Source organism: Pelodiscus sinensis, chromosome 10 (assembly GCF_052426305.1).
Source record: "Pelodiscus sinensis isolate ZL-2025 chromosome 10, ASM5242630v1, whole genome shotgun sequence".
NCBI classification, from domain to species: domain Eukaryota; kingdom Metazoa; phylum Chordata; order Testudines; family Trionychidae; genus Pelodiscus; species Pelodiscus sinensis.
In genome coordinates, this window is record NC_143061.1 from 48,015,297 (window position 1) to 48,041,885 (window position 26,589).

Below are 26,589 nucleotides of genomic sequence, written 5' to 3' on the forward strand. Positions count from 1 at the left end.
ACAGCCTGTATGTTGCTGCCCTGTATGGCCGGGTACATAGAGCCTACATGAGCTTATGCCAATACTGGATGATATCTATCAAAAAAAGCAAGCATCATGAGCAAAAATATTTTCTGTATGCCACAGATTAACATGGTGCTTAACCAAGTAAGATGCATTATCACTCCTCAAGAACTTATAAACCTGTAAGCTTTATGCAGCAGGAGCTCTCATTGGTTTTAATAGACCATTGTCCATTTGGAGGACTTGCAGGATCAGGCTGTAACAGACAAAAGAGAAGTGCAAGACGAGATGTGGTTTTAAGTGTGTTTTGGCTTGGTTATGACCTAAAGGCAGCAGTCCTCTAAAATTGCTTGCGAAATTGTTGGCAGTCACAATCAAATTACATTAAACATGTTGACTTCAATGTAATTGGGTTATCTCAGTGCATGATTTTTTTTTAAATGTCTGATTACATTCAAATGCAATTGGGAGCTGGCTAGGGGAAAATCCAGGGAGTGTTCGCAGGTGGATGGCTTCTTGTCAAAAATCCTAAAAAATCAGGTAATTGTTAAATGATGCTGTCAACTGTGCCTATGCAAATATTTGTTTTGCCCCAACAGAGTTTGCAAGAGGTACTAGAGGGACATGCATACTGTAGAATTTTGTTGAAGAATGTGTCAAATTTTAAAATATGAATTCTGATCTCTCTCTTTGATGTTGCAGCCAATTATCAAAAAGAATTGTGTTTTAAAATAGGATCTTCACTTGCAGAGTTCATCTTCTCTCCCTCGTGGGAAGTGTTGCTATCAAATTTTGGGGCAGCAGAGTTTTTCCCTATTGAAACACTCTGTCAAACATAAGCTGCCTCTGGAAGAACCAAGAGCTGGCTTATAAACAAGGACCATATTGAGCAAGAATGTGCCATACTGGTGTGCTTCTGCTCATCCTGTCAACCTCAGCAAATTATCAACTTTCATTTAAAAAAGAGTAAGAAGGAGGTTTTAAAAGACATAAAGGGGAATTTGGCACCCAAATGCCATTGACTTTCAAACTCCCCCTGTTAAGTCATAGTTGTGGGAACTTGCTCCAGAATGGGAAGAGAGGTCACATTGTGTTACTGTTCTGGTGAGGCATCTCAAACAACTGCTCTAAGAAAAGTGTGAGCTGTGCCACTTATGCATGTTAACTCTGCAACCTAATGACAACAATTACAGTATCATATCATTTAATCAGAGATATCTATTTCTGGGGTTCTGGGCAGAGCCTGAATAAATGCAATATTCTTCCCCCTCCACCCCATCACACACTGGGTATGAGTGAGGAGAATTCGATTCAAACACAAAACATCTGTAACTGTAAAACGGATTAGCTTACATTATTGATTATACAGATTGTCCTAATTCTTCCCTCAGTTACATAAGTAAATGAGGGTGGGCTTGGATTTGCTATTTGTAGCATGGATAGTTTGATACAAAGGTCATCTTGGGCGAAACCTCTTTTAAAGACTTTCTTAATACATTTTTCATCCCTTTAGGGGAACACCTGAGAATATGCCCGCAGGGCTACACCTGCTGTACCAGCGAGATGGAGGAGAACTTCGCAAAAAAAAGCCAAAGTGAATTTGAAGACACAATTATGGAAGCCAGCCGCTCTGCCCAGGTGACCCTAACATCTCAGTACAAAAACTTTGATGGTAAGTAAAAAATATACAGCTTACCCCAGTTTACTTGTTGGACATAGCTTTTTTGCCAGCTGGTTCTATTTTGTGTATTGTGTTCTGTGGCTATTATTGTATCAAGACTTTCAATATGAGTTCTAGCATGTGTTGCATTTTCACTAGAGAATTACTTAGAAAAACCAGTTTAAGTACTTTTCAGGAGTCTTGCATTCATAGATACCTAGACTCACAGATAATTAAGGTTGGAAGAGACCTTAGGAAGTTATTGAGTCCAACCCCCTGCACAAAGCAGGACCAACTCCAACTAAATCATTCCAGGCAGAGCTTTATCAAGCTGGGCCTTATGAACCTCTGAAAAGGGAGATTCTACCACCTCTCTAGGCAACCCTTTCCAGTGCTTTACCACCTTCCTAGTGAAGTAGTTTTTCCCTAATATCCAACTTAAACCACCCCCTCTGCAACTTGAGACCATTGCTTCTCATTCTGTCACCTGTCACTACTGAGAATAGCTTGGCTCCATCCTCTTTGGAATATCCCCCTTCCAGTTGTTGAAGGCTTCTTTCAAGTCCCCTCCCCCCCTTACTCTTCTGCAGACTAAATAAGGCCAGTTCCCTCATAAGTCACTCGCCCTAGTCTCTTAATCATTTTTGTTGCCATTTGCTGGACTCTCAGGGTATGTCTACACTGCATCCCTAGTTCAGACTAGAGATGCAAATGGAGATGACCGAAGTAGTTAATGAAGCAGGGATTTAAATATCCTGCGCTTCATTAATATGATCTCACCGACACATTAGTTCGAATCACCGCTGATTCGAACCAGGAAGTGCATGCCAGGACGCGTTAGTTCGGACTAAGGGCTTTCGTCCGAACTAATGCGTCCTGGCATGCACTTCCTGGTTCAAATCAGCTGTGATTTGAACTAGCGCACCGGCAAGATCATATTAATGAAGCGCGGGATATTTAAATCCCCGCTTCATTAACTACTTCCATCATCTCTATTTGCATCCCTAGTCCGAACTAGGGATGCAGTGTAGACCTACCCTTAGCTACCACATAACCATCGCTAAGATCTGTATATGCAGGCACAGAATTGTTTTTTACAGACAACCCTAACAACGCTGGGCATTACCACAGCAGCATAACATCTGAGGTAATGACAAGAAGGTTGGCAGCATTCCTTGCGCTGGAGGTGCTTGGGAAGATTCGGAGTCTCTAGTTTCCTGAATGAAAAATAGCAAGTGTCGTTTGCCAACAGATGCTCCTGGCAAACGGGCAGTAATTTAATGTAGCACTCACCCTTACCTGTGGAGAAGCCTGATGTCAGGGATACAGCATTGCTTTCAAAGCACTAAACAAAGAATCTGGCAGGCGGTTGCTGTTGTGACCAGTGCAATCTGTTTTGCAGCACAAGCTGCGAGCTTTGAGGTCTTAAGGCCAGTGGAAATAAGTGGTTTATTGGCAAAATAGAGCTAACCTATGATTCTGTAACCATGTCTATTATCGGCAGTACCTTATTTGAAAAAGGCCAGGCATTTAGAATCACAGCCCTCATACCTTTATCAATGATTGTCATATGGGCTATGGTTAAAAGAACTGTGTGTGGGAGAGGAGGTAATGAATAGAAGGGTAAATCGAAGATTTCAGGAAACACACAGATATACAGAAATTGGCCTGACCTTCAGAAGCAGATAGCCAAGATTAAGGTCTTTTTCACTGAATAGGACAAAATTCCAAGGCAGTGCATCTCTGCACGGTGCATTTCAACTTCGTAGTTGAAGTTGACCATAGCAAAGGCTTTCTTTGAAGTTTAGCATACATTTGTAATTTTACCCTGCGAAAAAAATTATGACCATGATTGTTTGCCTAGCTTTGCACTGTAATGGGCATGATTTTCAGGAAAAGTTGAGCATACTTGCTGCCCTCTGGCAATCAGATCCCATTACAAAAGCTTCAGGTGGGTAGCCGAGTTAGTCTGTAACTGGAAAAACTTCATCTGAAGAAGTGGGTTGTGCCCACGAAAGCTATATGTTTTGTTATGAGGAGAGGTTAAAGCGACTGGGACTTTTCAGTTTAGAAAAGAGGAGACTGAGGGGGGATATGATAGAGGTCTATAAAATCATGAGTGGTGTGGAGAGGGCCGATAAAGAAAAGTTATTTATTAGTTCCCTAAATAGAAGAACTAGAGGACACCAAATGAAATTAATGGGTAGCAGGTTTAAAACTAATAAAAGAAAGTTCTTCACACAGCGTGTAGTCAACCTGTGGAACTCCTTGCCAGAGGAGGCTGTGCAGGCTAGGACTATAATAGAGTTTAAAGAGAAGCTAGATAATTTAATGGAGGTTAGGTCCATAAAAGGCTATTAGCCAGGGGATAAAATGGTGTCAGAGGCTGGAGAGGGATGGCAGGAGACAAATCGCTTGATCATTGTCTTCGGTCCACCCTCTCTGGGGCACCTGGTGCTGGCCACTGTCGGTACACTGGATACTGGGCTAGATGGACCTTTGGTCTGACCCAGTACGGCCGTTCTTATGTTCTTATGTTAGTCTCTAGGGCTATGTCTAGACTGCAGGCTTCTTTCGAAAGAAGCTCTTTCGAAAGCATCTTTCGAAAGAGCCTCTTTCGAAAGATCGCGTCTAGACTGCAGGCGGATCTTTCGAAAGAGAAATCTGCTTTTTCTAAAGAGAGCACCCAGCGAGTCTGGATGCTCTCTTTCGAAGACGGCCTCTTTACATTGAAGAACGCCTTCTTTCGAAAGAGGAACTTTCGAAAGAAGGCGTTCTGCCTCGTGAAATGAGGTTTACCGCCATCGAAAGAAAAGCCGCGTTCTTTCGAAATAATTTCAAAAGAACGCGGCTTGAGTCTGGACGCAGGGGAAGTTTTTTCGGAACTTTTCCCGAAAAAAACCCTGAGTCTGGACACGGCCTAAGAGGCTACTAGACTATTTAGTTGTTTAAGACCCCATTACAGTGCCTCAAGCTGTTTGCCCAGGTATTATCCTGGCCCGTTCACCCTCTTACCCTCCCATTCAGGGCTGATCACATGGAACTGAACACAATGCTACATCCTCAAGGTAACTGACAATAGAATGTGGCATGTTGAGGATTACATGAACAGAGATTGCTCTGCACGCAAACTCTTTAATAAACCTAATTTTGCTTTGTTGTTGGGTTTAAAAAATCAAAACCTGAATCCTCTTTCTAAATTTCTGATTGGAGCAACCCAAATGTTCTTTATGGTTGTTGTTGGGTTTTTTTGTTTTTGTTTTAAACACTGCTACTGCTTTGGGCCTAAGAAAAAAATGTTAAATGTACATCTTGGAGTGTACGTTTACGCTTAAATGTACGACAATCAAGACATTTTTCTCAAGGAGTATTTTTCTCAAACACTGAAAATATAAGAAAAATAAGGAAAGTTTTTCTCAAAGACTGGAAAGCAAAGTATTGCTTTATCAAACCAAATCATTGTTCTTTTGTAGCAGGTATAACCTTAGTTGAGCCCTCAGGCCCAAAAGATGTTTCTTGCTCCTATTGCGTCTTTTTTTTAGTTTGCTTAACTACTGCTGCAATCAACATTGTTTTTATGATTTATGCAGAACATGTAATGCAAAAGAGTAGTTATCATTTCAGGTTTCAGTTTCAAGTGCTAATTTGCCTATGAGCCAAATTTGGCTTTACAGCTCCACTGGAAATTTGAGATTGAAGGAGTTGAAACTGCAGTGGGATGAGGGGAGGTGGATCAGTTGCAGAAATGGTGTGGAAACAAATGCAACTTAACTGTTGGGATTGCCAGCTGGTTTACAGTTAAAATGTTTTGCACTCAAGGAGTGGTGGTGTTAAATAGTTTGAAATAAAGGCGTTTCTCTTGGTTCAGATAGGAAGTGTATGCTGAACACAAGTAGAAGTGTTCTTACAGGAGCAGTTTCCTTTGGTGCCTGGCTTTGATGAATTACCTGTTATGCAATGGAAAGGCCCTTCCTTGGCTTTGCCCCTTGCTTCAAAAGAGAGTGATCCCAACGCAAGGTAGTAAGTGCTTTCTCCCCCTCCTCCAGAGGTCTGCAAGATTTCATCTTTTCATCCCTCTTCTTTGATGTGCATGTTTGGCCTGTAGCGAAGAGAGATTGCCATGTTCTGGCTTGCAGGATTATCAGCAAGCACCTCATCTCCTTTGTTATAGGAGGGAAGTATTTAAAGGATAGAGTAGCGAGTGGGATTTCCATTGGAAGGGTATATTACCTTTGCCAATCTTATTTGCAGCCTGGAGGTCCTGTTGTTCATGGACTCTCTGGTACCAGGGATGGCATGTTGAGCTTTTTTGGCCTGGAGGCTTCCACTTTCCCTTTCCATTGCAGATTGCCCCACAGCAAATCAGGTCTTTGCAGTCTCAGTGCTGAGCACTGTAATTGCATTTATTTGTGGAGGACCCAGAAACTTCATATAGAAAATGCCCATATCATTAGTACTTACAATCCACTGTGTCACTGTCTGCCCTGGGGCAAATTCTCCATTGCCACTGGCAGAGAACTCTCTGATAGTCAAATGTGTTTCTAGGGCAACCATTCATATAGTATTTAGGCATGAAATTCAAATTAAAAAAACGTATGGAATTGAATTCTGCTCTTGCCATCCTAAAACTTGATTGTTCTCCGTATATTATTTATTATCTGAATTCCAGATTCCCAGGCTAATTAATATGATACAAGCTATAGAGATGTATAGGACCTGCTCAGAATGTGCTTTAAGTTATGGCCTGAGCTTTTTTCCTTGTAGCTCATTTACCTGCAAAGTGGGCAAGTCCTGCCCTGTTTCTGTATTTCAGATGGTTGAAAGAGAAATTTGAAGAGAACCGTGACTGACTGTTGTGGGGGGGAGCTTGTGGAGATTGTTTTAGAAGTAGGCGTTTTTCTCACTTGAAAAGGACATAGATTTTAATCTGAGATTTGTCTGATGTTAAAATTGATGTGACAGGAAGGGGCTAGGGGAATGGGGAATGTAGACGCAGATTTAAAAAAAAATCCCCCTGTGGGGTTCAAAAAATTGCACAAAATGTGTGGTGTTCCCTCTTCTGGCTGGAAAGCAGTAGTTAGCTAGCCAACTCCTCGAGTCATGCCAATGGCAGGCAATAGCTGTTCTATTTGAAAAAGCCTCTTTGGCAAAATTCAGTGTTCTTTGTTGTTCCTGCATCGTAGCGACATGCACCTATGTGCGCACACGGAGTATTTTTCAGAGTTTGAGTTACATTATCAAGGTTTCAGTTTTGGTTCTTTTTGTTTTTTTAAATCTGCTATTGATTAAAGCCAATGCCTGGTAAATCTCTGATCCACCTGAAGAATGCAAATGAAAAGATCTGGTAGCATTATGCTATGTGTTGGTGGTTACATCTTATCTAGAATACATCTTATCTAATTCATATGTCCTTTTTAAATTATAGTTGGTGCTAGCAACTGTTGTTCTGTAACTGCTTGTAAGATAGCTACTCCACCCCGCCATCTAAGAAACTGTGTTCCTGGGACTCACATGGCATGTCATTATATTCTGAACACTGCTGGCATAGATGTATAAATACAAAGAATAAGAGCAAGTGTCAATAGGAAGTGACAGCGAGGGGCTGCAAACCGAAAGGAACAAAGCTGTTTTTATGGTATTAATCAAAGCTTAATTGTTACAACCCTAATCTATCTTCCTCTCTCTCTTATTTTAAATGACTTTTAAATAAGAGTGAAATATTGTGCCCGTCTCCTCTTCTCAAACACTTTAGTGCACTTAGCAGCACTGCTTGTGTGGCTGTTGACCTTTAGTTGTGAGCCAGGAAATTTGTCGTCTTATAATTATTTATTCCTTTTAAGGGAATGTCAGAATATGAAATTGACAATCTACATTTCTTCCCACATCAGACAGGTCACTAATATGTACTTACAACTGACAAAAAGTCCAGCGTTTTTAAGATTTACTGCTGATAGGCAATTTTATGTCAAGTAAACTATTTGAATAGTTTGTATTTTTTTAAATCAAAAGGGAAAATAAGATCAGCACTGCAGCAAAATGATTTACTAATTTGATTCACTACATGTTTTAAAAAGAAAAATAGTTTTGGGGCCTGATTGACAGAGAAGCAAAGTCTGTCCTCGGTCTCCTGAGCAGGCTCAGTACTGCTGAGAGCAGGGGGTGGCTCAGGGAATGAACACGCTTGCAAAAGGGAGCATCAGATGCAATTCCCTGGATTCATCATAATTTTCTCTGCTGAGGAAGCTTGTGCAAAGCAGCTTTGTACCTCACAAGAAAAGGGAGCTGTACTAAAGAGTGGCAAAACTGGACATATGGGAAAAGAAACAATAAAACATGCAGGAAAAGATCTCTCTCTCTCTCTCTCTCTCTCTCTCTCTCTCTCTTTCCTTTTTTTTTTTTTTTTCCTCTCACGAGTGTGGTGAAAGGAGCTCTTCAATGCTGTTTGTTTCTGATGGAGCACCTTAGGAAAACACCTACAACTGGGAATGGTTTATGGTGGTTCTGCTGCTGCTTTCTACAAAAATCCAGCTCAGCCAAAGAGATTTCTTTCATGTACAGTATTAGCGTCTCATTTGGTATTTATAATTTTGCTGGAATGGGGTGGGGTGACTATCAAACTGCATGCCAGAACTTGGGGAGATTACTCTTGACAGGTAGTTGCCTTGGGGAAGTGAAAGCTTATGTTCCTATATAACAATTTTTTAGCACCTGGAGTTTTTTTTCCTCCTTCTGGCCTGTTCTCGTCACATAGAAGCTGCAAATCTCCATTGTATGCTGCAGGGCATGTTTTACTGGGCGTGCAGCAGTTTACATTAAAGAATGACATGAGCCCAATATTCTTTCCTACGAAAAAAGAGGGGGTAGGTGGGAAGTGATGACTGGGTGAGAAAGCACACAGCTTTCGGGTGCCTTGTACAAGGATTAATAGATACAAAAGAGACTGTGTTATGAGCGGCTTGTTCATGCTTATGATGCAAAGATTTATGTAGGACAGGTGTGTGTGAAGTCTGTTATACATATGCAATAAAACAGCACGTTACCATACTTTGTCAACCCTCCTCCCCTCCCCCCAAAAAAGAAACCCCTCTCTTCTCTGTGCTCAAACAATAGTGAAATGCACATCTGTTGTGGGACAGTAAAGAAATCATCTGCTTTTCTGATAGCTCAGAATAACGTCCCAAAAAGTTAGTGATGCCCTGACAGTCATTGTAGAAGACAGTGTGGCTGGATTTTATTGTTAATGTTTAGGGACTCATGCATGCATCTTTCTGAAACCCTCCAATTTCACAGACTATGCAGTCAATCAGCCTAGCATTTATTATAAATGCTGGATGTCACCATTGGTGATGGAAGAACCATTATGCTGAGTGCAGTTGTATTCAGATGGCTGGATTGAGGACCGAACAATACAATGAGAGATGAATAGATGAAATTTTTCTGTATGGCTTTTCAGAGGCGCCTATTATCTGAACCAATGTACAATGAGCTAGTGAAAGTTAACTACTTTTCAGTTGGAACAGCTCCCATCCTTCAGCCTTCTCGCTCTGTGCTTTTCTCAGAAAAGTGACGAACTGGAATGTCTTTGGCCAGTTCTGTTGTGATGGCGTTTATTCTGTCTGAGCCCAATCCTGGGAAGGCCTGTGTACCTACAGCTCAGTCCTCTTTTGCATTCCCCCTTATGTTTCTGATCAGTTGAAGATCAAACTTAGCTGGATTCAAGATTCCGAAAACTGGGCATGTGAGCCGCTGTGCCACTTTGGTTTCTGGCACATTTAGTAAACTTAAATGTGGCGAGTACCTGCATCGCAGGTTACATTTGATTTTTTGTGGGGCCTTTTTTAGTGTATTTTGTCTCATTCTGGGTGGTACAGGCTCTTTGTTCTGTCCACAAAACATATTCTTATTACAAGCAGTTGTTCTGTTATTACTGTTGTTATAGAGCATATAGGCGCCTTGACCAAGACCAGGCTCCACCGTTCACGTGGATACTGAGAGCAGTGCAGGACTGTTTCATTGCTGTGCAGGCTGGGGCTGGGGCTGGAACCCAGACTCTAGGACACTGTGGGGTGGGAGGATTGGGGCTCCAGTCTGAGCCTGCAAGTCTGCACAGCAATGAAACTGCCCCGTAGCCCGAGTCCTGTGAACCCAAGTCAGCTGGCACCAGCCAGCTGCAGGTTTCTCTGCTGTGTAGATATGCCCTAAAGGGACACACCAAACATGGGGCAGAAAGTGAAAGAGATGAAATTACTCCTCTGATGTCACACACTAAGTTAGTGGCAGAGCTGCCAATGGAAGGCAGGTGCCAGTCTGATGCTCCATCCACCATGTCACATGCCCTTATTGTCTAATGCTTGTAATGATCCTGTGGACGAGGTATGGCCCTTTGAGAGTGCAGGAGCTAGACATCATGCCATTCATTACTGGCTTTGCTCATTCAGACGTGCATATTTCCTCACCCAGTCTCTAAGGTGGGGAAATACGCCATAGGTGCCCCTTTTGTGTAAGGCGTTCTGGAGAGGAGAATGGCTGAAGTCTGTAAACCCGTTGCGCAAACTGAAAGAAGAATAAAACAGCCTTTCCTTACAAGTGGTGGCTGCACCATGTCTTCCTGTCGTGCTGCGCAGCACAAAGCCCAGCAAAGTCAGTGAGCGCAACAGGTGCGCAGTCCCTCTGGGGATCAGGCTGATGGCTGAGGTGCCTGCTGCACTAGGAGCTTTGGTAATATTTTGTCATTTTTTGGTAGAAAGAGGCTTTTATGTTACCACAGTTCATTACAGATGCTTTACTTTCCTCCTCCTCCTCCTCATTCTGTTTTCCATATTAGATTAACTTGGTGCAATATATTCTGTCTGAGTCTTTGCTGGAAGTCTTTCATGGGCTATTTGAGTACCTATTTTTTTATTCTGTTTCTTGTATTTGCTGAAAATGACTCGGGATAGTAACAAATTCCATTTATCTGGAAGCTCATAACTGTTTGAAAAGTGCTCATGAGCTGTTTTCTGTTTTCAGACATTCCATTCCTTGATAATCATTTGAAATGTATAATAGTTCATGTTATCTAAACCAATACAGAGTATTGAGAGTACAGGGTTTCCACGTTAAAATGTAACCACTTTGAGGTGCCAAATATTTTTATTGAATAAAATGTTATTGGATCCACTGATCCATTTTTGCTAGTGACCCAACTAAACCCTTCCCACTACTCTAATTGCTTTGGAATGGCTAGAGCGCGGCGACATATGCACCTAGCATGATAGTTTCAAAAAAAGAATCAAAATGGTGAAGGGAGACTCCTCCGTTTATAAGCCCACTCCAGAGAGCAGTCCCAGCTTCAGCGCAGGCTGAGGAGTGTGCAGGCTGCAGGCGTGGAGCTTCTCAGCTCCCATTGGTGGCTGTTCACTGTTCAGACTCTGCAAGCAAACGAATGTCCCAGTGCAGTCCGGACAGCACTTCCCAGGACAAACCGCTGGTGCACTGGGACTTGTTATCCACATGGTGCCTCTGCAGGCTTGGAGTCTGTCAGCTCCCAGTCCCTGTCTTTTGTTGTTCCAGGTCAAGGAGAGTGGCAGCCAGCACATCCCTTGACCTGTTACTTCCTCAGCTCCCACCCCCTCTACCTGCTGCCCATGCGCATGTAACCGCTACCAGACTGATTCAAACCTGGGAGATCTGGAGCTTAGTATAGGAGCCTCTACAGTTTGAGCTGTAAAGCCTGCTGGCTTTCAGAGTAGGCTGTAGAGCTCCATTGTTCTTATCTCTGGCTGTGAGTGGTCTAAGTGCCGCTACATGGGACAGTGAAGCACATTAGGTCTGTGGGTTACACACAAAGGTTATGGCGAGGGGGCTTTCGTGGCCAAAAGCAGCTCCTGCCTCAGCACTCTGCTGTTGGCTGAGCTTTGTGCCCTGGGGGAGAAAAAAAAACAGAAAAGTAAGGATCGGGCCCACCGCGGAAATAGGAGGAGGGAAAGGGCTGGAGCTTAAGTGGCAGTACAGCTGGCGGCAGGAGGACGAATGGTTATGAACGGCAAGCCCTGGGCGAGAATTGCCTGGTGGAAAGTCCCAGTCTCATGGTGGGCCTGATCGTTACTTCTAAACTTTCCACAGATCCCCTAAAAACCCCTATAATACCATCGTGGACCATCAGGGGTCTATAGACCACAGGTTGGGAACCACTGGGCTATACAGAACAGAACTGCCCTTGCAGAACATGATTCAACAAAGTATATAAGCATGTGCTTAAACTTGCGATTGCATGCTTTCCTGAGTTGGAGCTATAGAAAGGATACGCAAAAATATGCTGGGGATATCTTAAAAAATAAAATATAGCTTAGCATTCAGCTCAGTACTTAGCACAAGTTAATCCAGCTCCATTAGCTTTATTTCAGAGGCTACAAACTTCCCATAGGCTACGTCTATACTGCAGGCTTCTTTCGGAAGAGGCTTTTCCGGAAGAGATATTTGGAAAAAATGTCTTCTGAAAGAGAGCATCTACACTGACAAAGCACATTGAAAAAGCGCTTTTTCGAAAGATAGCGACCACACTGAATGGACGCTATCTTGCATTTAAACTGTGATTACTATGGACCCGTGGTCCCCAACCTGGTGCCCGCGGGCGCCATGGCGCCCGCCGGGCTCTTTACATGCGCCCGCGGAGCAATCTGGGCTGGCAGGTGCCAGCCCCGGGCGCATGGCTGGTCCTGGCCCCGGGGGCGCCGCACGTGCCCTTGCCGGCTCCGGCGCTGGCCTTGGCCCCCCCCCCGGGGGCACCGCGTGTGCCCTTGCCGGCTCCAGCGCCGACCTTGGCCCCGCCCCCGGGGGCGCCGCGCCCGCCCCGGCCCCGGCCTTGGCCCCGCGGCACTTACGGGGGGAGCGCCGGCCCCGGGCGCGCGGCGCTTACGGGGGGCACCTTCCCCGGGCGTGTGGCTGTGGGGGGGGCCCCGGCCCCGGGCGCGTGGCTATGGGGGGGCCCCGCCCCCGGGCATGCGGCTGGGGGGGGCCGCCCCCGGGCGGGCAAGAGTCCCCTCCCCCGGCGCCCGGCGGGCGAACGGCTACACCCCCTGGCGCCCGCCAACCTGAAAAGGTTGGGGACCACTGCTATGGACAGAGTGGCCACCAGGGCACCTTTGCTTTTTCCTCTTCCCTCTTCTTGCGAAAGAACACCCTCTTCCCCGTCCACACACGCCTTTTCCCCAAAAGAGCTATTTTGGAAAAAGGCTTCTTCCTCATAGAAAGAGGTTTACCAATGTTGGAAAAACTCCTCTATTCTTTAGATTTTTTTCTCCCAAAATACAGGCAATCCCCGAGTTACGCGGATCCGACTTATGTCGGATCAGCAGTTACGAACGGGGATTTTCTCGCCCCGGAGGACTGGAGCGGCAGGACGCCTGGTCCTGGCCGCCCGCCTCCTCCAGGGCGAGAAAAGCTGCTCCCTGTCTCCCTGGTCTGCTGGGGGAGCCAGCAAACCAGGGAGACGGGGAGCAAAGCGGTGGAGGACCCTGGCTGGACCCGCGGCGCTTCCAGCTGATCTGGAAGCGCCACGGGTCCGGCCCAGGTCCTCCGCCGCTTTGCTCCACGTCTCTCTGGTCTGCTGGGGGGGGACGCAGCTAGTGCCCCCCCCCCCCCAGCAGACCAGGGAGACGTGGAGCAAAGCCCGGGGCCTGTGGTAGAGCAGGTGGGGCGCTGCCGGTTGGTCCCACAGCACCGCTCCTTGGCGCTACTGGACCAACCCGGCAGCACCCCAGCTGCTCTGCCCCAGGCGTCCCCAAGTCAGCCACTGCTGAAACTGACCAGCGGCTGACTACAGGAAGCCCGGGGCAGAGTTGCTCTGCCCCGGGCTTCCTGGAATCAGCTGCTGATCAGTTTCAGCAGCAGCTGACTTGGGGACGCCTGGGGTTCTTAAGTTGAATCTGTATGTAAGTCGGAACTGGTGTCCAGATTCAGCCACTGTTGAAACTGATCAGTTTCAGCAGCGGCTGAATCTGGATGCCAGTTCCGACTTACATACAGATTCAACTTAAGAACAAACCTACAGTCCCTATCTTGTACGTAACCCGGGGACTGCCTGTAACGCGATTGCAGTGTGGATGTAAGGCTTCAAGGTCTGCCCTTAAGAGAAAGAGGACTCTTTATTGCCTAACAGTAATCCTTCTTAATTAATGAAAAGCAACAAGTGTATCAGTACACAGTATCACCCAGACCTTGTCCAGAAGGATGGAGCCTTTGTAGCAGGGAGAGAGAGAAGCTCTGTTGAGGATATGGAAGATCCCACTCTTCGCTAGGAAGAAGAAATAAGGATTTTTTTATTGTTCCTCTGAAGATAGTGTAATGGCTTATGAAGCTTTAGTTTAAGGTGCATTTACTATAACCATTTTTCCAAACCTAATGCATACGTTTCTGCATTGATTACTTCTCCTGCTGCTTAAAACACTAGACAAAATCTTCTTCTGTGGCTCGGTGCATGATTGCTGCTACAGGCTAATTTGAAAGGAAATTAGACAAAACAGGAAAAATGATCATACAACAAGCTCTGAAAATTGTTCACGTATTGTTTTGGCTAAGAATTAAGACTGTGCTGTTTTAAGATACCCAACGAATTAGGTTCCCAGCTTCATTGAAATTTGTAGGGTTTGAGAACTATATTACCTGAGGCTCAGTTGAAGATTGTAGCCAAAAATAGTGTGTACCTTAACCCTGGTGTTAGAAGTCTGGTAAGAGGAGAATGAACCCACTACTTTGGCTTCAGAAAAGCATGATAATCCAAGGATATGTGATGAGTTAAGGTGTGTTTTGTAGCTCTTTTAAAACTTCAGTGAAGATTTATCATTTTAACCCTGAAACAATAAGGAAACAATTTCCTTGTGACCATATTGGGCTTTTAAACTTTGGTTTTAATTTCCATTAGTGTCTTGAAAGTAATTCATCTTCAAGCAACTTTCAGTAATGTCTGTCTCTGCTCAATTGTAATGCAAGCTGTGTATCAGTAATAATAATAAAAAAAATCAGGATAGCTGCAAACCAGGGGTCATGTCACCAATTTACCAAGGTGCTGAGAAATAATGTGTGTTACCGGGTAATGTTAGTATCCAGTTTAGAGCCATTTATAATGCTGGAGATAATGCTATAGAGAATTGCTGCTGCTGCTGTTGTCACAGTTTTCATCTCTGGCTATACATATGGCTCCGAAGCCCGAACTATGATATTTGTGGCCATCAAGGTGCCATCATCTGCAAAAAGTGCTTTGGCAAGAAGTCTCTTCAGCATCATGGTTTTAGCATTGAGTCTTCATAGATCAAAGAAGGAGACATCCCCTGATACAAGTCCCTTGTGGCATGATGCAGGACAAGGGCAAAGGACAAGTGAAATAGCTTTGGAGCAAGTACACAGACTTGCTTTACTCGGTTGGAGATTTCCAATGGGTCAGAAAAGTCTCGACTGGTGAGCCCTTGTACTGTCATGTAGTCTTGGGACAGACGGTTGATTTGTATGAACCTTCTTGGGCATCCCCGTTTATATAAGAAGCCCATAATCCTTTCTGTTAGCAGTATCAAAAGCTTTGGTCAAATGATGAAAATTGTGATGAAAACTGTATACAGATCTATATTGTGCTCTTAGCATTTTTCCTGGATCTGCCTTATGACAAAGTCTCTTGATGGTCACTCAAAAATGAGTAGGACGTCTTCTTGTCACCCTCCTCTTTGTGAATTCGTAGATGGCTGACCAGCCCGATTCTGAAGCCCTAGGTCTTATTGCAGAAGGGGCAGATGTTGCTGGCTATTGGAGCAATGCAGGGCAGTCTTTGCTGCTCTTTTCTCCTTCTCTGTCTCTCCTTGTCTGTGATGCAGCGGGACCTCTCAAATTGCATCACCCTTTTGTGGATTACCGCTCTTCACTGGGGACAGTCCTGGGCAAGGTTCTCCCAACACTGATGCCACACTTTTTCGTGTTTGCCTTCAACATGTCCTTAAATTGTTTCCTTCGATGGCCCCAATGCTTCTCCGTCCTTCCATTAGCTCGGAAAACAGAATCTGTTTTTGGGAGGCGCTGATTAGGCATCTGGACCACCTGACCAGTCCAGTGAAGTTGTTGGTAGATGATTATAGCTTCAATGCTGGTCATGTTCGACTCTTCCAGGACGCTAGGGTTCATGCACCTGTCCTCCCAAGGGATATTTAGGATTCTCTTGAGGCAGTGTTGATAATATTGTTCAAGTGCTTTCACGTGATGCTTAAATGTTGTCCAGGTTTCACATGCGTACAGCAGTGTTGGAACAACTTTTGCGCGGTACATGAGGAAGTTTGTCTTTTCACTGACATCCCGGTTCTCAAAGACCCTTCATCTCAGGTGAACAAAAGTAGAGCTTGCGCAGCTCAGACGATGCTGGATTTCTGCGACAATGTCAACTTTGGCGGAGAGATGACTTCCACGGTATGGGAAATGCTCCATGTTTTCCAGCAGCTCTCCATTGACTTTAATAGATGGTACATGAGATTGTCCCATCAGAGAGGGGAGTACCTTGGTCTTTTTGATGTTCAGTTTGAGGCTGAGATTCTCGTACACTTCAGCGAAGGCACTTAAAATGGTCTGAAGAGCTATGGGGGAAAGAGCAACGACCATATTGTTATCTGCGTACTGGAGCTCCATGATTGAAGTTGTGGGGGTCTGGCTTTTGGCCTTCAGTCTCCTGAGATTGAAAAGCTTCCCATTCGCTCTGTAGACAATCTTCATGCCATCTGGAAGGTTGCCGTCAATGAGACAGAGGATCATGGCAATGAAGATGCAGAACAGTGCTAGGGCAATGACACAGCCTTGTTTGACTCCTGTTTTGACCACAAAAGGGTTGCCTCGGGATCCGTTGTTACTCAGTACTGTGGCAGTCGTGTTGTCGTGCGGCAACCTCAGGATGCTGAAGAATTTTTGGGGACCACCGATCTTTGAGAGGGTGGTCCACAGGGCGCTACAATTGATTGAATCAAACGCCTTGGTCAGCTCGATGAAACTCATGTATAGGGCTTGATTTTGTTCACAACATGTTTCTTAAAATTGCTGAGCGGTGAAGCTCATGAGCACTGTTCCTTGGAATGGTCGGAAGCCACACTGGACTCTGGAAGAATTTCTTCTGAGACTGGCAGGAGTTGATTGGCAAAGATTTGAGCTAAGATTTTCCCTGCCGTTGCCGGGAGGGACTGCCGCAATAGTTTCCACAGTCCAGTTTGTCACCCTTCTTCAAGAGACTGAGGCTATGTCTAGACTACATTCCTCTTTTGAAAGAGGAATGTAAATGAAGCAAATCGAAAGTGAAAATGAAGCGTGGATTTAAATATCCCACATTTCATTTGCATATTTGCGTCAAAGCACTTTTTCGGAAAAGGATTTTTTGAAAGTGAAAGCACAATCTAGATGGGGTTCTTTCGGAAAAAAATCCTTTTTCGAAAGAACCCGTACTCCTGAAAAAATGAGCCATTGACTACTCTTACCCTTACAAGTTGAATTGATAACTTTTATAGAGTTTCTGTCTGGTGTTTAACAGCAGTGGGTAAAAGAGGTAAGGCAAGGCATTGCCTCCCTTGGGTCTTAGTGCCCAACCTCTTCTTTCTGTCCCTATTCTGGCCATTCTTCAGGCTCCCACAGCAGGCTTTTGCAGCCTGGTGAGTCTCCTGGGGAACAGGAAGGGGGGAACTAGGACCTTAATGTTGAAAAGCCTTCCAGCTTGCCAGGCCTATTAACATGACATTGAACCTGTAAAAGAGCCATTAAGTGGTAATGAAGCCATTTAACAGGCATGTGCCAGCCCGGAGGTATATATACTGTCAGTTTCTAAATTTACTGAGAAAAACAGTTGTGCATTACTGGAATAAGTCTACAGGACCTTAGTTTAAAATTTGCTTTAAATATTTCATTAGTTTGTTGCTGAAGATTTAAAAAATCACATCTCTGAGAAATCCTGGCATAGGTTTTTAGATGCACAATCTGACTATTCAATTTTAGACAGAGATTTTATTTGTCAAAAGATGACCCTGAACTAAAATTAAGATGTGTATTTTAGATACTATCGTACAAAAAATGTGTTTCCAAGGTGGTCTTGTCCTTTCTGTCTGTCCTTGCAATAATCCTTCTCCCTTCATCTCCCTGTGGAAGAGAGCCCTTAAAGTAGGGATGGGCATTTCAGCTGTGGGAGGGCGGGGGAGGAGCAGGGATGGAGAGCAAATCGGGCAATTTGCGTACTCTCAAAGTGCAGGAAGGGAGGGGGAGAAGTAGGAAGTGCGGGGCTCCAGTGCTCCTGTGTTATAGAAGCATGTGGTGGAGCGGGGCAGCCAGTGGACCCCATGCGGCCCATGAGCCACAAGTTACCCACCACTGCCTAAAAGGGTAGGTAACCTCTTTCAGATAGCTTCTCTTCTTTCAGGGTATGTCTACGCTAGCCCCCTAGTTCGAACAAGGGAGGCTAATGTAGGCATTCGAAGTTGCAAATGAAGCCCGGGCTTTAAATATCCCGGGCTTTATTTGCATGTTCCTGTCCGGTCGCCATTTTTAAATTCCACTAGTCCGAACTAACTGCCCGCGGCTACACTGCCCACGGCAGTCAAATGGTAATTCGCACTAAGTCCTTAGTTCAAATTAACTGTTACTCATGTTAATGGAATGAAGAGTAACAGTTAATTTGAACTAAGGACTTAGTTCAAATTACCGTTTGACTGCCGTGTGTAGCTGCGGACAGTTACTTCGGACTAGTGGAATTTAAAAATGGCGACCGGACGGGAACGAACAAATAAAGCCCGGGATATTTAAATCCCGGGCTTCATTTGCAACTTCAAATGCCTACATTAGCCTCCCTTGTTCGAACTAGGGGCTAATGTAGACATACCCTCAGATAGCTAGACAATGAGTTTCCCTTTGGAAAGCCGTCCACCAAAATCAGTAGTTTAGTAAGATGTAAAATCCTTTGTTATGCCCCAAAGCTTTGGAAACATTGTTTAACATAAACACATGGAAACATTTCATAAACATGTCTTTTGTTATGGAGCTCACACAAAATAAATTGTTTCCTTTTTCTAAATGCAATGAACTTTGTTATGAACACACTAAGCCGCTCAGACTGATTCATTTAAAAAAATGTCTCTGTTAAATATGTAGTAATCTGGAAAGCAGGACAGCTGACTTGCCCTTACTGCAAAGGTTTTGCAAGTAAATCTCTGACAAACGTGTGTGTGAGTGTGAGTGTGAGTGAGTGAGAGACTCTCTGTGACTGACATTTTTTATTCCCAAATTAAGTGATTTTTAATTAGGTACCTTCTGCGTGCCCAATTTTCACAATCTGGCATGCAGTGAAAAATGATCTCCATTTATATTAGGAAGAAATTGTAGAAGAGTGGGTTTTTTAAAATATAATTTCCTACATTAGGGTTCAAGGATTTGGCTGGAAGTGGGTGAGCCAGCAGGGGGAAGGAAGAGGAGAGGGAGACAGTGGGGAAGGGATGGGACATGGGCAGAGTGGGGGTGAAGTATAGGTGGGGATATGGGCTGGGGATCTGGCCCCCCCAAATGGAAGCTTTGCCCACCACCCGTTAGTGTTAATTATCTGTGCAGTGCTTGGTGTGGCTGCATTGAAAGGACGTTAGCTAACTGTATGGATTTGGATGAAGAGAGGGAGATCACAGACAGAAAGCTGCAGGGACCCCCCCAGGCTAAAGTGCAGAACAGAAGGTGTGAGGGAAAGAGCAAGAGGGGCTTACAAATGGGGCACTCAGCATTATTTATTCCCCTCCCCCAGGATCCTATTTATTCTTATGGATATCTTAATTCCCTGATACAGAAGCATTTCTGGGAGCGCCCGTCAGAGAAAGCCCGTGGTGACTCAGACGAAACATGTTCTATCCTAAACATCATAGTTTTGCCTTAATGATAGGGAAAGACTGCAGACCCCATCGCTAGCAGGTAACAGACACACATTGCCTGCTGCGTGCTCAGTTTGTGACATTTCAGTGAGAACATTTGTCCAGTATAACTTGTGCATTTTCCAGTCCAGCTCATCACAAGTGGGTTTGCCCACAAAAGCTCATAATACTATATGTATATATATTTTTGTTAGTCTCTGAGGGTACGTCTAGACTGCTTTGCTCTTTTGAGGTACTGGAACTATCCTGAAATAGCAACGCCACATCTTTAAAAGTGCCCGCTAGTTCCTGAAATAGCAAGCGCACTCGTTCCATGAGGGTTAAGGCATTTGTCACAATAGTGCCTTATTTTGAAATTTGGCACTGGGTAGACAGCGCCAAATTTTTTTAAAAAGCTCTTTCGATTGTCACGGAATAAGGATGCTGTCTAATGAACCCTAAGGTGCTACAGTACTACTCGTTTTTACAGTTCAACTAGGTTCACTCGTGGAATGTAAATCAGGGCACGGTCTCCACTGTTGCTCCAGAATCTAGAATTCCAGCTCGCTCATGAGTAATAGAGAGTTTGTACAATTTGAACTAGAGCCAGGGAGTTGGTTTTACTGGTTGAAAGTTTTTTCCTCTCCCTTTCATTGACTGAGGGCTGCCAAAATGAAAACTACAAGAAGCCAGATTTATTTTTACCCTTGCTCAGGAAGATCGTGGCTCTTTTAAAAATCTGAAATTAATTCAGTAACATTTGTGAGACCCTGTTTGAAAGGTGTTTTGTTTTCTGTGGAGCTGTCCTTTCCTTCCCTGTTTATAAGCACCACTTAACTGGCTGGACAGAGTACTGTTAAGCTTTTACTCCCATTTCCCCCTTAGCTATGAGTCTCTGAAGCTCTTTCTGAAGGCATCTTTCCCATGCTATTGCAGAATATTACCCCCAGGTCACTAAGCTTTATTCTTCTCTAAACAATAAGTATTATTACATACAAAAACTGACATGAAAAGAAACTTGTTTGAAAACTCAAGCCCTCAAAAGTTAGGAAATGCCAGAAATCAGATTGCCTGAGCAACCTTAATTTGGCCCTTTTGTTCATATACATTCCAGTCTTTAATTAAATCATCACATTTATTTTTTTCCAGAGGACCCCTGTAATTTAATTCAGGGATTTCTTAAGTTTTGAGTCTGAACTTTGCTACTTTAATACTGGTCTTTTAACATAGTTTTTTTGGTAAATTTTTGGTACAAACAGGAAAAAAAATGAAATTCTGTTTTCTTGGCATGACATAGACATCCAAGTGGTTAATCACAAGGGGTAGACTTTTAAATATACTCTGAAGACCCTGCCACCTGAGCTAACAGAGTAACTGATAGCCATAGGTTGTGTGGACCAGCACTAGAAGGAATCGAGAAATTCATTTTGCCAGGACGTGTCTACACTTGCGAGAAGATCAACCCTTTGGAGGTCGATCTTCTAGCATTCGATTTAGCAGGTCCAACATAGACCTGTAAATCCAACACTGAGGGTAGCCCCTGCCTGACATCTGGTACCCGTTGAGGGGTAAGGAAAACCCCTCCAGGTTGTGATCCTGCCATGGCCTGGCTTAAGGTAAGCCGACTGCAGCTATGCATTTTGTGTAGCTGGAGTTGTATCTCTTAAGTTGACCTGCCTGCTCTAGTATAGACCAGGCCCCAGTGTCTATTACAGATAATTCCTCTTAACAGATTGGTGAGTCTCGGGAAACTTCCAGGCTATAAAGGGAAGCGTGCTGTAGTGGTCATAGACTCTTCTGCCTATCTTTCCCCAAAGCTTGATCCTGTCTGCCCCATCCCCTCCAACCTGTCACAGTGCTATCCCTTCATCATCCTGATCCGGTTCTCCTGGCCTTCCCAGGGTTAGTCTCTGCTCTTCAGGTAGAATTGTCCCAGTCTCTTTTTCTAGCCAATCCTCGTTCTCCTTACACATCAGACTGGATCTGTCTCCCTCCCCCCTCCAGTATTCCCCTCCAACCAATTGGTTCCCTGTCCCTGTCTACTTATCCAGCTACTTCCAGTCTTCTTACCTCCCCACAGCCACATACCTAATCTGTGTTTCCCTTCCACTTGCCAGTTGGCTCCACCACAGTTATAGTTCCTCTAGACTCCTTGTCCAGCCAGTCCCAATCTGTCTTCCACTCTGGGGTTACCTGTTCCCCTCACCCCCCCCCCCACATCTCTCCCAGTTTTTCTCTTCCCATCTACCCCTGCAGTCCCAGTCTCCCCAAATTCCTTGTCCCAATCTATTCCTTTCCCAGCTCCTGTTCCAGCTCTTGTGAACTCTGCATTAAAGTCAAGCAGAGTCCTCTTCCATGCTGCCTGGGCACCAGCATGGGAGTTATTGAGGGTACGTCTACACAGCAATGTAAGCCCAGGATTAGTAGAGCTTGAGATAGCAGGTCTGGGGATTAACATAGGGCTTGAGCAGCTACACTTAGTTATGATCCCAGGTTAGGAACTTTTTAATCCTGGGTTCCATCCTGAGGCTCCTGCATCTATCATTCATATGTGAGCCAAAGTCTGTACCCAAATCTCCAACTTCCTAGAGCTCCTCCCGAATGTGGCTGCTCTAGCCCTCTGTTCTTGGTGCTCTGTGGGAAAGCCTGACTATCCAGAAGATAAAGAAATTTGGCCAGTGCAGTTGTGGGGTATTTTGGGCAGATGCCTGGATTTCCAGAGGAAAAGCAGAATGTACAGCCACTTCTCTGTCAAATTTCTGGTTCCCAGTCCAAAACATCAGCGCTGTAGAGCTTCTTAAAGAAAAGGTCACCAGAATTTTTGAAGATTGCAAAATGTAATATTCTCAGAAGCAGATGAACTGTTTTGATGGAAACTTCCAGAAAATTCACCCTCAGGAAAATTACAGCCCAAATGGTCGATGCATTTTTTCAGGTGTTTTTGACTTTATGGTAATAGGAGATGGCAGACAATCTCAGTACTAGGTGGTGCTGCCGCCGGCCCTGCCCATAATAGAATTACAGAAACAGAATGCTCACTAAGCTCTCTGGTTTACTACTCAGTAACTTGCATTAAGATCCATTGGTTAGAATGGAAGTTTCAGAAATCTTGAAATTTGATCTATTGTGGAATGAACTTTTTTTCCTGTCTAGAAGTGGGGAAATGACATAATTATACTGTACGTGTTTTATGGCAGGGTTATGAACTTGTCTACACTTGAAAAAAATCCAGAATGAAGATTTAGAAATGGTTATTCCAGAATAATTTCAAATGTAGATAAGCCCTCTGGATATGTCTACACTGTGGGACAAAGTCAAGTTAAGATACACAACTTCAGCTATGTTAAATACGTAGCTGAAGTGCACGTACCTTAACTTGACTTTTGGTGCTGTCTACACTGCAGGAAGTCAAAGGAAGGGCGCTCTTCCTTCAACTTCCCTTACTTCTTGTGAAAGCAGAGTTATCGGCATCGACCAGAGTGCCCCTCTCAGTTCGAATTAGCTGTCTTCACTAGACCACTAATTCAAACCCTAGAAGATCGACAGCGGCAGCTTTGATCTTCTCTGCAATGTAGGCTCACACCTTATTATAGTTTGTTCAGTGTTGTACCAAAATGTGATCGTGACTTGTGGGTGCTATAATAATAAAACATATATTGGAAGAAGAAATATTTTTGTATCTGTTTTTGTTTTTTCCATTAATGATACATTTCAGTGGGATTGGTTTTAGACCACACTGCAATCAACAATTTACTTTTCCTATAATTCCTCTTCAAGTTTTATAGGCATTTGCCCTCCACAGAAATGCATAATTTCCTTTACGTATTCTGAAAATTAATATGCAGCATCTTCAATTGATTATCAGAGGTCCCATATAGGCTGGCTATTTCATTACTGAAAGTTTAAGTGCTCCATAAATGTGTTTTATGTCCCTTTACAAGTTCAGAGTGCCATGAAATATAATTAAAAGATTCTGAGTAGTGCAATCATAGGAACAACACGGTATATAAATGTTTGACCTTTCTTACCTTTGGTCACCATGAGCAACTGCTCTGTAATTTTTCTGCATATATTACTATTCTGTCTTTACTACAAAAAGCAAATGCCAATTAAAAACACTGACTGAACATTTATCCTTCAAAATTCCATACCTCTTTCATCTTGAATTATTCAAGTAGTTTCCTTTAGAAGTCGCAGTGGAAAATACAAAGATATTAAGAACCCAGCAATTACCTTTAATTATGTGGGACAATGTAGTCCTGAACAAGAAAGCTATACATGACTGTGTTTGTTATTTTCCTTTTGTTTCTAAAAACAAAAGTGCAAATCAAGAAAATTTATATAGCGGAAATATAGTTTGTTTGAAACACTGCAGTTTGTTCTGGCCAAAAGATGACCACTGTCAAATACAGGAGGGAGGAATAGCTCAGTGCTTTGAGCATTGGCACGCTAACCCTAGGATTATGAGTTCAATCCCTGAGGGGGCCATTTAGGGATCTGGGGCAAATTGATCAGGGATAGTACTTGGTCCTGCCAAGAGAGCAGCAGACTGGGCTTGATGACCTCTCAAGATGCTTTCCAGCTCTGAGACAGGTGTATCTCCTTATATTTATTTTGAATGCAGTGACGTGAGAGGTGAGTAGTCATTCTTTAAGTAACATTACTCTGAGTGTCTTGTCAGCCACTGGGTTAACATTTATAGCTGTTTTATGAAATTATGCTAAATTCTGACATTGATTTCCATTGATGTGAGACAGAGTTTGACTGATTAATTTTCATATGTGCACACTATTACAGAATATGACACAGTATAACTCTGAGAAAAATAGACAGACCGCATCAGAATGTAAAATTGTCGTTCCCATGACATAAGAAACTAAACCAAACCATGTCTATCATATAAAACAGGAGAGAAGCTAGTGGCCAACTAAGCTAAAGCAAAGGAGCTCACAAAGATAGCTCCATTGCTTGGTAGGTGATTAGTTCTTAGCTCTGACCCTAAATTTAGTAGGGCTTGCAGTTCTCTGTGCATATATTCAGACGTTACATATGTTATGCATCTTCACTTGTTGGGCGTTTTCTGTTTCACTGTGGCTATTAATCTGACAGTTCATCTAACCAAACTCCAGGTTTGGTATGGTAAGTGCCATATGGTCATTGCGCCTAAAAGGTCTGAAACTGTAAAATTCAGTGGTAGTCAGACACTTAGACTTGGAAGCATAGAAAGTTATCATCACACATGGAAGTTTACAAGTGCATGACCTTCTGTAATTCCAAAGGGTAAAAGAAAAATCCAGCCAGGCAAGCATTGGTCATTAAAATCCTTGCTTTAGGTGAACATAATGGCATCTAACTGGTAGAACGTCTAGCGTACAAATAAATTTAGAAGAGAATACTAGTTATTTTTACAATCCATCTCACAGACACTACATCTACACTATGCTATTTTGGGATACCGCATCTTTTGAGTGCGCCCCTTATTTCAAAATATAACAGGCTCGCTATTCCGATGTCCCTGTAAACCTCATCCCATGAGGAGTAAGGGACATTTCAGAATAGCGATTTATTTCTAAATCAGTGCTGTGTGGACAGCACCAAATTTTGAAATAAGCTATTTTGAAATAACATCGAAATAAGGTACATAATTTACATAGCTCAAATTGCATAGCTTATTTCGACCTGCGGTGCGGTGCAGATGCACCCAGAGTGAATGTCATTAGAAGTACTGTTGTGACAAAGATATGGAAGACACTGCTTTGCTATACCAGAAGTTAATAATGTGGCTAGACATATAAAATCACCAAAACTTTCTAAGACTGTATTGGTAACCAGTTCTCTGCTGTAGATTGCAAGACAGCAGTATGCAATAGTCTGGAAGCAATTTATCCTGTGTGTACAGAATTGCATAGCTGGCCAGGTGTATTTTGCTTTTCATTCTTCTCTGACCTATAAGGATTAGGCTACTGCAGGAGAGAGAATGAGTACTAAAGCAGAGTGATCCTGAGTCTGATCCCGCAGAGCAACTCCTGTATTTTTAACTTTTCTGCTCTTTTGTATAAACAGAGAGGGACACTTTACTTGTCCTTTTTATATAGCATTAAATATTCATTTCGCTTATGTGAATACGAAAATGTATTCGTAAGGGCCTGATACAAAGCCCATTAAAGTCAGTGGAAGTACTTTTATTCATTTCAATGACTTTTGTAATTGGGCCCTGAATGAATAGCTGAAAACCAGCTTTGACCTTTTGGTTTGTCCATCCTCCCCATCAGTGCACCTAGTTTGCAGATCTGAAGGAAGCTCAGTGAAATGTGACTCTCCTTTGTACTGAGAGGTCAGGTAATCCCTCAAAAATATATGTGTAATCACCCATCTGACACTGCACTCTGAGTGTGCACACACATACCTGTAAATAATTCAGATTCTTTGGGAATGTACTGCTAAGTACACACAAGGAACTGGCAGACACCAGGCACAAAGAAGCTGCCTCATCAGCAGTGGTAGGGTAAGGACATCTATGAAATAGATTGGGATTTGTAGCCAGAGATGGTAGAAGAATCCTCGTGAACAGGAATAGCACATTTAAAGGAGTGAGTGGCAGCAGCATGTTAGTGGGAAGTTTTTCCTTTAAGGAAGGATATGACGATTAACTTTCCTTAAAAGTACTGAAAAGATTGGAATCTGCACTGTCATAAAAAATGCCGTCCTTCTGTTGTGCAATGTATTTTACAAGGACAAGCGTCTGAGATAATGGCCGCTATCTGTGCAAGCCACAAACTACTATGTTGAGAAAATGTTTTCCTACCAGAGCAGAATGATGGGCTACAGCATGTTGATTGGGCACTTTCATCATTGTAATTGGACTGTTTGATATTTCCTGTGCTGTGTGCCAAAAGCTTCCCAAACAAGCCGTGAACACTGCAGCTTCCAACAGCAAATTTACATCATTTCAAATCCCTTCCATAAATTTCTTTTCTTACAGCCAAATCAACACAATAAATCTTATTAGTTATCTGTACTGTCGGCCTCTCTGCATGTAAACCTCAAGCCTTTATG

The 26,589-nt window shown here is 43.6% G+C and overlaps 1 protein-coding gene across 1 annotated transcript in view; it reads left to right on the forward strand.

The window, feature by feature from the left end:
- GPC1 (glypican 1) overlaps positions 1-26,589 on the forward strand; it is a 336,700-nt gene that overhangs the window by 154,950 nt on the left and 155,161 nt on the right. The window contains exon 2 of the mRNA XM_075937488.2: positions 1,517-1,675. Within this exon, the coding sequence (XP_075793603.1) occupies positions 1,517-1,675 (159 nt within the window). The remainder of the gene's footprint in view (positions 1-1,516; positions 1,676-26,589) is intronic.